This window comes from Macadamia integrifolia, unplaced genomic scaffold (assembly GCF_013358625.1).
Source record: "Macadamia integrifolia cultivar HAES 741 unplaced genomic scaffold, SCU_Mint_v3 scaffold571, whole genome shotgun sequence".
Taxonomy (NCBI): Eukaryota; Viridiplantae; Streptophyta; class Magnoliopsida; order Proteales; family Proteaceae; genus Macadamia; species Macadamia integrifolia.
Window position 1 is genome coordinate 299,357 of NW_024870489.1, and position 17,345 is coordinate 316,701.

The 17,345-nt window shown below is 38.0% G+C and overlaps 1 protein-coding gene and 1 pseudogene across 2 annotated transcripts; one reads left to right on the forward strand and one right to left on the reverse strand.

Moving 5' to 3' along the window:
• Nucleotides 1-1,898: 1,898 nt before the first annotated feature.
• On the reverse strand, nt 1,899-10,005 carry LOC122069284 (annotated as a pseudogene).
• LOC122069281 (B3 domain-containing protein REM7-like) lies at nt 9,526-12,744 on the forward strand. Of its 2 annotated transcripts, XM_042633268.1 has the most exons (6): nt 10,004-11,076; nt 11,178-11,457; nt 11,569-11,678; nt 11,890-12,107; nt 12,204-12,312; nt 12,405-12,744. In XM_042633268.1, the coding sequence occupies exons 1-6, from the start codon at nt 10,891-10,893 to the stop codon at nt 12,651-12,653; spliced, it is 1,152 nt and encodes a 383-aa protein (XP_042489202.1). In that variant the 5' UTR covers nt 10,004-10,890; the 3' UTR covers nt 12,654-12,744. The 2 variants fall into 2 exon arrangements, with proteins under 2 accessions (XP_042489203.1, XP_042489202.1); XM_042633269.1 differs by lacking the exon at nt 11,890-12,107 and having other exon boundaries at nt 9,526-11,076; nt 12,175-12,312.
• The last annotated feature ends 4,601 nt before the right edge of the window (nt 12,745-17,345 follow it).

Genomic DNA, 17,345 nt, shown 5'->3' on the forward strand with positions numbered 1-17,345 from the left:
AATGGATCTCTAGTCTTAATGCGAGAACACTTTCTTTCACTATTATATCATAATAAGATGAGACTGGCAGGTTTCCCCTCTTATCAAGTGTGTGATATTCTTACCAAAAATGAAAAAAGGTGTGGTATTTGTCGTAGGTGTATGGGATATGATTGGAATATGCTTTTTTTTATTCCCTTTTACTATATAGGTTTGGTTTGCATGCCCCATGGATGGAGGACGGAAGCCCTAAGGATCATTTAACTCCTTCCTTGACAAAAATACTCGGGAATCAAACTCAGAATCACATGCTACTGAGGTGAAGGTCCCTTGCACTCTCTCTCGCTCTCATGTATCATCTACTAATATTTTGGTCCCTTGCGCTCTCTCTCTTAGTTATCATCTACTAATATTTTAAATCTTGCACCTTAGGAATGTCCTTTGTTGTTTCTTTTTTGATTCCCTTACAAAAACCAACATCTGTGCTCAGCCTCGCCATCACCTCCCACCTCAAACCCTTTGCCACCCTGGCTCTCCATCTCCCCTCCAAACCCACCTCGGCCCTCACCTGTCCTTTATTCGCCCTGCAAAGGTGTGAAGCTGAGCAATCTCCCTATTTCCATCTCTAGCAATTGCAAAAGAGGGGCAGTTTTGTTAAATTTCCATCTCAAATGATCAATTTTGTAAGAAGAGGTGTTCACAGCTATATGAGGAAAGAGAATGTCCTACTTAGAACCCATGTGGGACTAATACCATTGACAATTTTTTTTTTTTTTTGGTGGTGGAAATTCCATTGACATAAACTTATACGTGGAAGACATCAACATTTAATGTTCACAAAAAATGTAACTATTTCATCTGTAGATTGGCTGATCTAATCATGTTAACCCTCTCAATTGGCCTCAATATTCAATAAAATCTCATTTCCTTGAATTCGTTGCGGCAATTGTAGTCTCAAGCCCAACTATTTTTTCAAATTGGTTCACAATTAAAAAAAAAAAATCAATAAATAAATAAAAAAGAAGAAGAAGAAGATAACACATGAATTTTCTTTTTTTGTGTGGGGAAAATCAAGAAAAAAATTCATTTATAAGAAACGAATCCTACCGGCCCCATTAACCTTGCAGAATATTGTATTTTTCGACTCATGAACCTCAAGGCTTTAAAATGCGTTGTGTCATGTTAAAGAGGCTAGAGGTTAATAACTAGGTCAGTAATATCCTCTTAAGCGATGTGGGATTAAAGTTACATACCTTCACCGATCTTTCAAACCCCCTTATACTTATCGTATTCTTGGTGGGAGGCACGTCACTGATCACCGAAGCAGGTCCGATACTTACCATATTCTTAGGTCTCTCATAACCATTGCTCTTCATCTCTCTATTCATATCTTCTTCTTTCTCTCTCCTCCAAGCCCCTATACAATCAACCATAGTGGGGTGGGATTCTACAATTATTTCACCGGATTTTACTTTCCCCCTCTTTCACCCAATAGCATGTGAATTTCTTGGTGACAACATTTCCACCCAACTCTCGTCTAAACAAACAGGCCCTAAGGAAATGAAGTTTTTGCTCGGAGGGAAAGTTGGGTAAATAAAATCATTTGGCTTGTCGGTGGGCGGCAAGGATTTGTTTTTTATTTTTTATTTTTTTTGGGGTCAAAGCAAGTCACTGTCCATCTGTTTGATATGAGGGATCACCCAATGGGATACAATCATTTGGCTCACTGTCCCTCTACTTAATATGAGAGGAGAGACCCTTCTTTCTTTTCAGGGCGGATCCAGTTCTCCTTCCTTCTGGCCTTCTCTGTGCCTCGCTCTCACTCTCTTTTTTTCGTTCTATGATTTGTGAGGTAACTCTAAACGTTCTCTTAAGATAATTTTGAATCCCTACTATGCAACAGCTAGGGCAATAACAAATTAGATAAATTCGATAAACAAAGGTGATCAAGCTACTGAAAATTTCGAATCTGTTGACAGGATTTGAGAGCTGTTGGGAGATTTCCCAGTATCCCCCTGAAAACCCTTCTAAAAGGTCGCAGCACTTGAGCGTTGGCAACCTGGAAACATCCTGTTTAATCTGAACCTTTGATATTATCCTACATAATCTGAGCCGTCTATTTGTTTCAACTTATTACTGGATGTTTTGGTATACTCTCCTGTTTCTTCTTCCTCATCCCCACTACTCCCTATTTTTCTGTCGGTTTGCCTACTGATGTTCTAGTGTGAGGAGAAAGCCATTTCGCTCTCATATACTCAGCTTTCCTCCACGGCGGGAAGTGCATCCCCTTCTTCTTAAGGCTCTGTCTTGCAGCATCTGATACGACGGAGATGATCTGGTTTGCCGACGAAGATTGCCGGTAGAGCTTGCAGAACCGATTTGTAATTTTTGGTCAATCGAGCGATCTCGAATTCTGACCGGAAATCGACATCAATTAACAGTCGGTCTCTTTGAACGATCACATCGATGTATTCGTATTCTCCTGTAAGGGGTTTTGATTTGGACTTTAGAAGGGACAAACACACAAACGGGAGATATGCTTGTAAAATATCCCACAAATGCGCCTCTTTCAATGCATCTAGAAGGGAAATCGGATTGAATCAATAGCATAAAAACTCAAAATTAGGAGCAGAAGTTGTTAGTGATTTTAAATCCTAGAATCATTTGAATTACCTATAGTGTATAGAATACAAGAATGAATAATGGAAAGAAATCAATCACATACCCGTTGAGCGTGAATAAAGTCCCTAAATCAAGATTGACGCTTGTACCACGAATTATGATGAAGAACCACGCAATATGGGTCCTTCTACTGAGATCTTCTGCAGTCTCTTACTATGGTATATTCTCTCTGTCTCTACACTAGCTCTGTGAGAAAGCAGTGCTCCTAAATATTATTATGAAAAAATAATAGCTGCAGGGACCATGTATTCTATATATAATAGAATTCCTAAACCCTATTCCATTCCCACAATAGAATAGGGCTAGAAGTTTCCTAATTAGAGTGGTCCTTATTCTCTTGGGCCCAATGGGTCAATCAATATCAGTTAAGCCCACATAAGAGTCCTAACAATCTCCCACTTGGGCTACACTGATACTGATGTCTTCCCATTGACATCTGGCCAAATAATCCCAAGATTGAATACCACTCAAAACAAACTTTGATCCAATCAATAATCTCCATTATTGAACAATAGTAGAAAATACACCTCAATATACGGCATATAACTATCTAATGTTACAGACAACAGAAAATTATCAATTCAAATCGCCTGGAAACATAGATATAAGGAATTATATCATAACTGTGATCACATAAGATATATCCTTCCTTATAGGTCCGTTCCTGATCTAAAGATCAACCTACATTGAAAACCTCACAGGTAGAGAACTTTGATATTAATCAATACTTAGGCAAACCGCCATTTTCTTGTATTAATATCTCACTTTGGCATACAGCCTATGGTTAACAACCATCTCCATGGATTTAGGCTAAATACCGCCATAAATCACGAAACTTGGCTAAACACCGCCATTAACTGTGACATGTCAAAGTAAACCACAATAATCATACAACAATACGATGAGAGAGAATATAAATGAACACTATACTGGAAAGTAAACATCCTCAATATAGATTGTGCTCATAATGTATGATCTAACAAAATAATGCTTATTACAATACCACTATGGATAAGTAAACTCCCACTAAACAAGCATATCAAAAGATTCCATCACACCCATGTTAGAAACATGAGTCTTAAAAATTCCCACTGGAAGAGCTTTGGTCAGAGGATCAGCAACCATCTCTTCAGTAATAATATGTTCAACAGCGATCTCTCCAGTGTTGATCTTCTCGCGAATCACAAGATATTTAATCTCAATGTGTTTGAAACTGCTAGATCTCTTGTTATTCTTTGTAAAGAAAACAGCAGAAATATTGTCACACCACAAATGCAAAGGCTTAGAGATGGAATCTACAACTTTCAGTTCAGATATAAAATTCCTCAGCCACACTGCCTGCTTGGTAGCTTCATAAAGTGCCACAAACTCAGCTTGCATAATGGATGAAGCTAAAATAGTTTGTTTGGCACTCTTCCAAGAAATAGCTCCTCCTCCCAATACAAAAATGTATCCAGAGGTAGACTTTCTATCATCAGTACACCCACTGAAGTCCGAGTCAGAATACCCCACAACTTCAAATTTTTCTGATTTACTGAACACTAGCTTGAAGTCCTTTGTCCGTTGTAAATAGCGCATGACCTTCTTGGCTGCAGTTTAATGAGCCAAATCAGCATCAGATTGAAACCTGTCAAGTACACTAATTGCAAAGACAATGTTAGGAGGAGAACAAACTTGTGCATGCATCAAACTTTCAACGGCAGAGGCATAAGGCTTGTCATTCATTGAGCTTCTCTCAATATCATTCTTTGGACATTGTTGCTTGTTCAACTTGTCTCCTTTACTGATGGGTGCTTTACCACCAGAACATTTAGACATGTTAAACATCTTTAAAACTTTATCAAGATATGCCTGTTGTGATAGCCCAAGTAACCCCCGCGGCCTATCACGACTAATCTCGATTCCAAGCACATAACTTGCTTCACCCATGTTCTTCATTTCAAAGTTTTCTGAAAGAAAACCCTTGGTCTCCATCAATAAGGTTTTGTTGCTGCTAGCCAACAGAATTTCATCCACATAGAGCACAAGAAAGATGAAACTACTCCCACTGAGTTTCAGATATATGCACTGATCGATTGGATTCTCTACAAAACCAAAAGAAGTCACAACTCGATCAAATTTTAAGTACCATTGTCGATATGCTTGCTTTAACCCATAAAGAGACTTTTTCAGTATACAAACAAAGTCCTCTTTACCATTTTCCTCAAAACCTTCAGGTTATCTCATGTACACCTTCTCTGACAGCTCTCCATTCAGAAATGCTGTTTTCACATCCATCTGATGTAACTCTAGATCAAAATGGGCAACAATGACCATGATAATTTTGAATGAGTCATTTGATGAGACAGGTGAGAAGGTTTCCTTATAATCTATCCCCTCTCGCTGAGTAAAACCCTTTGCCACGAGTCTAGCTTTGTAGCGTTCTACTTTACCTTGAGAATCTGTCTTGGTTTTGAAAATCCACTTAGATGCAATAACTTACAATCCTTTGGTATTTGCACTAATTCCCATACTCCATTGTTGCTAATGGATAACAGCTCTTCCTTCATTGCTTCTACCCATTTGTCTGAATGCTTATGATTAACTGCTTGAAGAAAAGTAACAGGGTCTTCTTCTTGTCCTATGTCAAACTCACACTCATTCAAATAAGAAACATAATCAGAGTGCAGAGAAGGCTTGCGCACTCTAGTAGACCTTATAGGTTCAGGTGGAAGCCTACCAATATTAGCGGTATCAGGAGGTGAAAGTGGGTCTGCAATAGCAATATCTGTCCCAACTTGCAAATCATATTCAATTGGAGTTTGAGTGACTGTATCATCAGACATGATGGGATTGAGATCAATAAGTGAATTTCTCAACTCAACAGGTGCTATCTCAGGAGTGTCATACTCCCCTTCTTCAAAAGAGAAATTACAAGAAGTTCTAGATTCTTCATTGCATTCAACAAATCTAGCATGAGTGGTCTCTACAATTTTGTGTCCTGGACCAGGACAATAGAATCTATACCCTTTAGACCTCTCTGAGTATCCCACAAAATAGCAACTTGTAATCCTTGAGTCAAAAACTTTTTCTTGAGGGTTAAAGACTTTGGCTTCTGCTTGACATCCCCACACTCGCAAGTGTCTAAGGCTAGGTATTCTGCTACTCCAGAGTTCATAGGGAGTCTTATTCACAGATTTGCTTGGCACTCTATTGAGAAGGTAAACAGCAGTTTTAAGTGCCTCTCCCCATAAGGATTCTGGTAAGGTGGTATTGCTCACCATAGAACGGACCATGTCTTTCAGAGTACGATTTCTTCTTTCAGCTACTCCATTCTGCTGAGGTGTTCAGGCATGGAATATTGAGGAGCTATCCCATGTTCTTGCAAGAATTTTGCAAAAGGACCAAGCAACTGCTCAAAATCACCACTTCTCCCATAATATTCTCCACCCCTGTCTGACCACTTTGATCTTCTTGCAGTGGAAAAGTTCAACTTCAGCTTTAAAAATATTGAAAACATCTAGAGCACTAGATTTCTCACTGATAAGGAAGACATACCCATATCTTGACCAATCATCAATAAAAGTTATGAAATAACGGTGCCCAGTGAGTGTAGGGACAGTAAAAGGCCCACAGATGTCAGTGTGAATGAGGTCTAATACTTCAATGCTGCGAGTAGCATCCTTTTTCCTGGAGATTGTCATCTTTCCCTTAATGCAATCTATACATGTTTCCATGTCCTGAAAATCAATATCTTTTAATATCCCTTCCGTTACCAATCTTTTCATCCTCTTGATTGAAATATGACCCAACCTTCTATGCCACAACATGGAGGATTTCTCATCAATCAGAGACCGTTTCACTCCCACATTCAGAACCCATGAAGAATTACAATTCAATCTATAAAGCCCATCAACAAGAGTACCACTACCAATAGAGATAGAATCATGTAATAAACAAAATCCAACTTGATTAAAATTAACAGAATAACCATCTGAACAAAGTCTAGAAACTGAAATCAAATTCCTCCTCATAGAGGGAACATAAACAACATCCTTCAAATCAATAAATGAGTCTGAATGAAAAAATAATCTAATAGTTCCTATGGCTTCCACTTCAACTCTAGCTCCATTGCCCACGAACACCGTCACTTCATCCTTGCTTGGCACCCTCCTGTTTAGGAACCCCTGCAAGGAATAAGTGACGTGAATAGATGACGCAGAATCTAACCACCATGAATCAATTGGTACATTAATCAAGCAAGATTCAAAACATACTAAGGATAGATTCATACCACCATCCTTCTTTTTCTCAAGGTAAGTCTTCCTCTTAAAACAATCCTTCTTCATGTGTCCTTTGGCCTTGCACCAAAAACACTCTATGCCACTCATGTCTTTTTGTACCCCTGATTCTTTGAAATTTTGCTTTCCCTTCTTGTTTTTCCCTCCTTTAAATTGAGTGAATTTTCCTTTCTTAAAGAACTTCTTGATCCCTTTGTTAGGTCCCATAGATGATGAAGTCTTACCTTGAGTAAGATTGGCACTTTCAACTTTGGTCCTATTAATTGTTCCCTCTTCCTGGGTTACCACAGTGATCAATTCATCAAGACCCCATTTATCCTTCAATGTATTATAAGTAGTCTTAAGAGTCTTGTAGCTCTCAGGTAGAGAATTCAAGGCAATGGTGACCACGAAGTCATCATCAAAGTTAATACCTATACCTCTGATATTGTTTCCTAGGGAAATCAATTCCAGTATATGCTCTCTAGCACTTCCTACTCCATCAAATCTAGCCCCAGTCAATTGGCTCATGAGATCGTGAGCCTGTGATTTCTTAGAGCTATCAAACTTAGCTTTTATAGCAGCCAAATACTCAGAAGCAGTATCCTTTTTAGCAACACCATCCTTGATAGACTCAGGCAAAGCACTTTTAATAACAGCCAAGGATTTCCTATTTGCAGTGACCCACTTGTCATAATCCCCTTTCTCAGTTTGGGTACTGGTTGCAGTAGGTTCAGCTGGTTTGGTGGTTCTAGTACACAGGTCTAGGTCCTTGAGAATCATGTAAACCTCTAAGTCTTCCATCCATTTGTTGAAATTATCCCCAGTAAGCTTAGGAATATCAAGTACACCAAAACTAGAAGACATCCTGTTGAATATTTTAATAAAAAATATTCTATTCAACATACAGACATATATGTAAAAGAATAAGCATGTAACAATTAGCTAAATTAAACATTACATGCTCAAGTATCAATTACTTCATGAGTGTCAACCGGAACTACATTTCTGACATTTGGGTCTGAAACATACTGGTCCACTCAAGTTTCTGCTATTACTACGAGACTTCTTCTAACTTTCGAAAAGTACCGCCATCTTTGGATGGACAGCATCTTCTAGGTTGAGAAATCCCTATTTTTTTTTCTTGCTTTAACTTTTCTTTGATAATGTCACCTTTGGGTGAACATTAGCAACCTTGCTACCAACCATTATTCTCTGTTTTTTTAAGACAAAGAAGACCTTTGATTTGTATTCTATTACAATAAGGTTGAACTTTACCACTTTGGTGGATTCCACCCAATCTTACTGTAATAGTCTACAAATTCATTCCGGCAGCTAAAAGTGGGATTGTTTAACCATGAATAAAAAAATATTCATAAACAAAAGCATGAACTACATTACCAAGAATAAACAAGTTCATATTCTGATATGCAAGTAATGTATGAGTTGATTTTCTTTCATTTCTTCCAATTAATAGGAAAATTATAAAGAATCATTAAACACCCATACTTGTAACTTATACAAAATAGATCATAAAAGTTGATCAAAACTAGGCTCATAATATATCAAAACGAATAGCACGAAAAACTGGACTCAATGCAAAATACCAGGGTGAAAAATTCTTCACCGTTTGCCCGTACGAGCCATTTGATTTTTTTTTTTTAAGGAATCAAAATCAATCCAATCCAACCGGTTCGGGCAAATTAGTTCCGGGTTAAAGTTCGGGTCAACGACCCGGTCAACCTTTGACCGAGTTGGTCATGAGTTGACCCACTGCATCCTGGGTCAACTCGGTAGGGTTTCCGAGTTGACCCGGCGATGACTCGCCCCCATTAAAATTTTTTTCTCTCTCCTCTGGCAGTCAATTTCTAGCAGCGTGTGTGGCACGTCCGAAGGTTTTCGGTGACGTACGACATACCGTCGCGACCGTCTTCTCGTGCTCTACAACTTCCGTGAAGAAAGTTTTCCCATACGGGATCTTTAAGTGAGAATAAAATAATGATTTTCATAAATTGAAACCGAATTTTTTTTTTTTTTTTCATAATTTCTTGATTCTAACACCATAGTGTAGACTCTGATACCAATTGTTAGTGATTCTAAATCCTAGAATCATTTGAATTACCTATAGTGTATAGAATACAAGAATGAATAATGGAAAGAAATCAATCACATACCTGTTGAGCGTGAATAAAGTCCCTAAATCAAGGTTGACGCTTGTACCACGAACTATGATGAAGAACCACGCAATATGGGTCCTTCTACTGAGATCTTCTGCAGCCTCTTACTATGGGATATTCTCTCTGTCTCTACACTAGCTCTGTGAGAAAGCAGTGCTCCCAAATATTATTATGAAAAAATAATAGCAGCAGGGACCATCAGTATTCTATATATAATAGAATTCCTAAATCCTATTCAATTCCCACAATAGAATAGGGTTAGAAGTTTCCTAATTAAAGTGGTCCTTATTCTCTTGGGCCCAATGGGTCAATCAATATCAGTTAAGCCCACATAAAAGTCCTAACACAAGTACCTACAGGATACGAATGAGATTTATCCCAACGTGATTTGCATATTGAATCGTCATATCCAAAAGCTGAGCTACGAGTCCATCAGTGACGAATTTTCTACACTTGTCCTTGTGCTTTTGCAGCTCTTGTTCTTGTCCACAATTTTTTCAGCATCAGCTAATAGATTCCTCTCGATAATGCTCGCACAAGGAACCAAGCTCTGCATTTCAAAAGAATTTATAATTAACGAAGGAAAAAACTTCCTCGCTCTAATTGAAGAGATTTAACAGAAGACGATTTTTTTTTTTTTTTTTTAATTCAAGTAAAGCATCATTCACCTTGAGCATTTCGCATGCTTAACCAGACGAGGCTGCCACCACGGACTTCCCGAAGCCATTGAAGAAGTCGAATTCATCGTCGGAGCTGTCGGAACAGTTGCCGTTGAAGCAATTGCAGCGATTTCGTCCGCATTTTGCAGCTGACGTTAGCTGCATGTCATTACTATTCTCGATGAAATTTTGTCCCATTATTGCCAAGCACACAGAACTTGGCTCCCAATAGTTACTGCCATCTTTGATTTACTAAGGCTCACCGACGATGGGCTGAAACCGAGTTGCAGAAACATGAGGGGACCACCAATAGTTGGAGCTGCCCCTCGACCATCAAAGCCAGATGGAAACTCTGACAGAAATGGGAAACCGGCAGTAGAGGTATAAGTCACTAATGGAGACATGAGAGCAATGGACGACTTGGATCATTTATAAAATGATCAACTGATCCAATTAAATGTGGTGTTTATAAGTTGCGAGAGCTTAAGCACTGCTACCACTCACCCTTTCTTTTAATCACCGAAGAAAGATTTCCATTTCAGTCCCATACTCTATACCCAAAAAAAAGAAAAAAAAGGCTTCCATTTCCTTTCCTTACATGGGATGGAATGGCTGACATTTTCTTTACAAGAACAGAGACCTTTCGCTGAGTTTCAACCCACCTGGCAAAAATGATGCTCTGCTGTTCTGGTTTTCTTTATTGCTTTGTTTGCAGATTTTCATTTCAATCCATACACCCAAAAAGAAAAGAAAGAAAGAAAGAAAGAAAGAAAGAAAGAAAGAAAAAAAGACTTCCATTTCCTTTCCTTACATGGGATGGGATGGCTAAGATTTTTTTTACGAGAACAGAGACCTTTGGCTTTCAAGTTTCAACCCACCTGGGAGGCTGGGAAAGATGATCCCTCTGCTGGGTTCCTGATCCTCTGTATTGCTTTGTTTGCAGCTTTATCTTTCCTCTCTGAATTTTCTTAAATTTCAGGCTGAACCCATCTCAGAACGGATACCTGTGTTAGTTCCTTTTTCGATTTTGAAAACTTAGTGAGCTCTGTTCACTGCATAAATCCAGTTTACAATTACTGAGCTCTGGTAGTTGGCTCATTGTCTTTAATTCTTCACTTTGTATATATTATTTCCATGAGTGGGAACGTTACATCTGGTTCTGGAGAAGCTGGATCATCTGATTCTTCAGCATTTAGAAGACAATCAAATCCACCCAAGTGTGAGTATCTCCAGAAAAATACCATCTTTATGGCTTCGAAAATCAGACCCAGGAACCCACAGTTCTTCAAACCCATCCTACCTGGTTTTCTTCAACAACTTGTAAGTATTTTATCTCTGTTTCATCCATCTCTCTCTCTCTCTCTCTCTCTCTCTCTCTTACTAGTTTAAATTAATGGCTTCTGTGAGCAAAATTGTTGCAGGCGATTCCTATTGAGTTTCGGAAACACTTAAGAGAAGAGAAGTGTGAGGACGGAGAAGCTGTGTTGAGAAATTGTGGCAAATCGTGGCCTGTGAAGGTCAGTGGATTCTGTTTTAAAGAGGGTTGGGCAGATTTTGCTCGAGATCGTCATCTTCTTGCTGGGGATTTCTTGATCTTCAGATACGAAGGTCAAATGGTATTCGATGTTATGGTGTTCACTCGCAGTGCCTGTGAGAAAATATTCCCACCGTTTCTTGCTGAAAATGAAAACAAGGGTGAAGGTACGATTGAGAATAGAGGCATAGAGGTTGAGAAGAAAATTAGAAAACCCTTTTAATTTTGTCTTCTTATTATATTTCTTCTTGTTTGCTATGGTTTGTTGGATTTCAAAGGTTCAGTACAAAGGACTCGTCCAAGAGCACATAAGGCAGACTCGTCCAAGGGCACAAATCCATTTTTTGTGGTTCCTGTGGGGAAATTTAATCTCATGAAGAACGTTTTAGTGAGTAGTCTCTCTATCAACCCCAAGGATGTAGCCGAAAGGACTTTAGCATGAGAATCTGATATGACCTGATCTATGTGATTGTGGGGTCAATATGGATCCGTGGGACTATACCCGCCGTTAGCCAAAAAAAGAGTAGTCTCTCTATCTCTTTGTGGTTTTTGTATGAAACTATGAAGTGATTGTGTCTATGATCAATAATGGTGCACAGGTAATTCCAAGGACCTTTGCCAGATCAAATGGTCTTATAGGAGAAGGCTTTGAAATGATCCTTAAAGATCAAGAAAGTGGTCGGTCTTGGCCTGTCCAATTAAGACATAAAAATGATGGGCGGGTGTACTTCAGAGGTGGTTTGCGTGATTTTGCAGTTGCAAATCACCTGAAGAAAGACCAACTCTGCATTTTCAGGCTCATTTGCTCTAGTAACAAGTGAGTAATAAACCCTTGATTTTCTGACTTGGATTTTCTTAGAAAGGGTTTCCTTGGACTCAATCAGGTTACCGATCAGCTTCTTTGTGATTCCAGCAATGATGGGAAAATGGTACTTCATGTCACAGTGGACCACAAAGCTTCTGGGGGAAAACCTTCCTTCATGACTTCCTTGAATAGTACTATCCTTGAACGTTCTGTTCTGGTGAGAATTAGATTCCACGTTAGCTAGCTATTTCCTACAATTAAAGCTATGTTTGGTTGTTGAGAAAGGGTGCTTAATTTTTGTTGTTGCAGTATGTTCCCCGGAAATTTGCAAGAAAAAATGATTTAGAAGGAAAAATGAACCATAAAACAACACTGAAAGATCAAAAGGGCAGAACATGGGAGCTGGAATTGAAGCCCAAGGATACCAAAGGTCAGGTCTACATAAGAGGTGATTGGCATGAGATTACAGTAGTGAATGGCTTGGAGGAAGGAGATGCTATCTACTTGCAGCTCACTACAAATGATGCCATGGACACAATGGAATTTCTCTTGCTATAAATCGTGGCTTGTAACATATGCTATGGTTCCTTATTTAAATATCGCAACACCTTATTGGTTCAAATATTATGAACAAAATTTTCGGGAGGTATATCTTTTAGACCTCAATGCTTCCTTGATGAATGGTTATTGGTGCTGGAACATTAAACATGTCTTATCAATACCAAGGAAATTAGTTAGGGATGTCAACCGGTTAGACTTTATAGGTTTTGATCAGGTCTAATCGCCTTCCACCAAATTAAGGTCTGCACATTTTTTGCCATTTTAGGTAATTGGGCCTCTTAGGCCCAGGCATGGACACATTTATATTCAATTGGTCGGTTTCTGATCCTTAATCAAGCTCAATGTAATTGGGTTAATCGGGCTACAATAGGGATTTAAACCGACTAATTGGTTAATTGGACCATAAAAAATCCTTAAACAGTCTAATCGGCCTATTAACGATTGATTATTGACACCTACCTTGATCCCCCACCGGCGGTGACAAGCTAAGTTTACTTGTGTACAATCGAAGACAAATTTTATTAATTTATGTATATTTGTTTTCCCCAAAATAACGAAAGAAGCGCCTGTAGCTAATTCACTTGGAATTAAATGGCTTCAGCCTTGGTATTGTGGGTTCGACTCCCACCAGGTGCATACGTTTTTCTGTCTTATTACATTCTTTTATGTGTTTAAACAAATTATTAAATATTGAATTATTAATCATCTATTATTATTTCAAAGGAATTGTTAAAGTCATTGATGTTTTATTAAAAATTTTTTTTTTTTCGTCCCATTAACCTTGTACAATATTGTCCTCTTTGGCTTATGAGCCTCAAGGTTTTAAAACGCGTTGTGCCATGTTAAGGAAACTGGAGGTTATTAACTAGTCTAGAAATCTCTCCCTTGCACACCCTCACCGATCTGCCAAACCCTCTGGTACTAGCCGTATTCTTGGTGGGGACCCACCAGGTGCATACGTTTTTCTGTGTTATTATATTTTTTACGTGTTTAAAAAAATTATTAAATATTAAATTACTAATCATCTATTATTATTTCAAAGGAATTGTTAAAGTCGAGGGGGAGCCTTTGATGTTCTATTAAAAATTTTTTTTTCCGCCCCATTAACATTGCACAATATTGTCCTCTTTGGCTTATGAGCCTTAAGGCTTTAAAACACGTTGTGACATGTTAAGGAAACTGGAGGTTATTAACTAGTCTAGGAATCTCTCCTTAGGCAATGTGAGACTAAAGTTTACACACCGTTACCGATCTGCCAAACCCTCTGGTACTAGCCGTATTCTTGGTGGGAACACCTCACCGATCTCTCAGGCGAGTCTGGTAATTATCATATTCTTAGATCGTTATAAATTCGACTACAGGTTGATTGTAAATCAGGTGATCTACGAACAGTTTGACCACCGGAAGAGAGTGGTCTACGATCAGCTAGCTCAGTCGAAGATGAAATGAATTCATTTTACTAGTAATGTTGGTCGAAATATATGATAAAATGAAAAGTGGTTGCAAATAAATTTTTCTTTGAAATATAAAATAAACCTTTGGATTCAATATTTTCATGCTTTTATGGACAAGGGATGTTACGCTGTTCACATGCCTTAGTATCTACATGTTCCCATCAATTGGGAATTGACGGTTCATTATATAGGCGTTGGTACGATGAGGAGCGATGATAGACCCATCATATAAGATGGGTTTTCCCTTAAATATACCAATATCTGACTGTATTTTGATATTAATACCTTTTTCCTGTACCATTACAGTGTCATTCACCGTTTGATATCCATATTGGTGTTGATCGATACCAATACGACCGATCCAAAGCTTATACCCAAAGCATGGTGTCGAAGGTAGTGGGTGGAGAGAGTGTGACAATGTGCAATATTTTTTTGCTTTATTTATTGTTTATTATTATAGGGAGATTTATTTATTTATTTATTTTTTTCTGATCAGTGACATTTTCATGTGACAATAATCCACTAATTATTTCTATACTTGCGACCTTCGGTTCAAAATGCACCGAAATGTAGATTTGTGGAACAAAATACCCTTGAAACCTCAATTGCCACACTTGATTAGGGGTGTCAACCTGTAGGACCAAATTGGTCTCAATCAGTTTAAAGCCTTACACTGTCTCCACTTGGTTAAGTAATCGGGCTTCGTGGACCGAGGTTTGGACATGTTTTCTATTTGATTGGTAGGTTTTTTGTCCATAATCGATCTCAAGGTAATTGGGTTGATCGGGACTTATGCTAGCTAATTGACTAATTGGACTATAAACAAGTCATAAAAAGACTCTTAATTAAAAGGGCTATATTTAGGAAAAATAGGTTTAGCCGAACTAATCCGACATAAGCATATATGTTTCCTTAAAGAATGGTTCCTGCCTTCCAGGTTTTGGAAAAATATTAAAAAGTGCTTACCAATACCAAGGAAATTGGTTAGGAGGTCAACTGATCATGCCTAATTGGTCTTCATCAATTTAAGGCTTCACTCCGTGTTTGCTTCTTTAAGTAATTGGATATTATAGGCCATGGCATGGATATATTTCTATTCGATCATGCTAGTTTTTGGTCCATAATCGAGCTAAAAGTAATTGGTTTATCGAGTTGTAATATGGATTTAAATAGGTTAATTGACTAATTGGACTATAAACAAACTATAAACAGTCTTTAAGGCTAATTGGACTACACATGATTGGTTATCCATCAGTCACAGTGAAGCGACCGTTGGGACACCACCTTGCACTGGACCACACTATTATTAGTCGGTTGATGCTTGAACTTGACTTGTTTAATATCGATCTGGCTGATCTCTAGCTTCTACCAACCAGTTTATATCGAGCCTATTGGTGTGAGCTAACTTTTGACATCCTACCTTTGGTCCTTCATCAACCACTTGCGGTGATGAGTTAAGTTTACTTGTATACGGGAGTGGACAACTTTAAATCACCTAATATTTTTTTTTTCTGAAATAACAAAACAAGTAATTGTAGCTAATCCTTTGGAATTAAATGGCTTGGGCCTTGGTGTCGTGGGTTTGACTCCCACCAGGTGTGAAGTTTTTTTGTGGTTATATATTATTTTGCTCTATTATTTATATGCGTGGAACGAATATAAAAACCTAATGGAATATAGCATGATTACTGGAATAGGATAACCATCAAAGATAGAAAGCGCATGATAATATAATCCTTTTTTTTTTTTGGGTGATTTTTTTCTTGTTTTTTGAAATCCAACGGAAGTCTTTGATATGTTCTATGAAATAAATTCATTTTACTGGTAATGTTATTATTATAAAAAATGAAAATTTGAAAAATGGTCACAAATAATATTTTCTTTGAATTATAAATAAATCTTTGGATTCAATATTTTCATATTTCCACATTTTATTTATGGGCATGAGATTGGCACTTTGCCTGCATGCCTTAATATCTACATGCCCGATTAATTAGGGTCACAAGACGGTTCTTCAAATAGGGGTGGTGGGGAGCAAGAGAGAGTGTGTCCAAGAAGTATCAGGTATTGATTGAATCGGTATCAGATAAGATACAGTGGGATTGGTATTGGATCAATCATATAAGAAAGTTTTTTTCCCTTTATATATATATATATATATATGTATACACCAATATATAACTACATTTTGACAATAATACTCTTTGTCCATTCTATTTACTGATCTGTTATCGACAAGGTGTTGGTATCGATGTAAGCCGATATTGAAATGGCCAACCCAAAATTGATACCTAAAATCATGGTGTCAGAAGGAAGGGGGAAGAGGCCCAATAGGGACCGTGGGTGGTAGGGGTGTCAAGGGCCGACACTTTTAGAGCCTGACTTAGACTGGCCTGATTAATAAATGTATTGGGCTTGAGTTCGACACATTTAAAAATAGGTAGTACATGATGCAACCACCAAGCCCGAGGGTAGCCCGACTGGCCCCGACACATCCATAAGCCCGACTTGAACTGATTCCTTTAAGCCCGACCTAGTCCTTTAATATTACTTGTATTTAGTGCTAAGGCTATTGTAAAAGTATAGTTGAGATGATGATGGCTGTTATCTAAACATTCATCTTTTTTAGGCATAGTTTATTGATTTGGACTTGCTAAACTTGGGTTGTGTAGACATAATTTAATTGATTTAAGTTTTATGGGTTAAAGACAGTGTCTTAGTAACTTATCTATTATACACATCTTTGGCTTAATCCATTTAAATTATGGTATCTTTCTTTACTATGCCCATCTCTGCTTCATTTGATTGCTATTCCCCTTCAAGCCTATGTAAGAGACCAATTTTAAAGAGGGTTTATCCAAAGTTAAATAGGTCTGTAACCCAGTTAAGCCCATTTATAGCAGCCTAATTAACGCCCGAAACTGACTAGCCTGATTATCAATCATACATGTCTGCATTAACTAAACCCATTTAACTAAATGAGCTTTCACAGTACAACCCTAAAAAATGATCAAACCCAACCTTGCTTGGCCACTTGACGCCTCCAGTGAGAGGGTGTTGTACACACTCAGTGTGAACAACTTTTTTCTTACATTTATTTATTTTTATTATTATTATAAAAAAAAAAAATCGCCTACCCAAATTTATATTAATACATATTTTTTTCCCAAGTAGAAGAGGAAGCGCCTGTAGCTAATTCTCTTGGAATTAAATGGCTTTGGCCTTGTATCGTGGG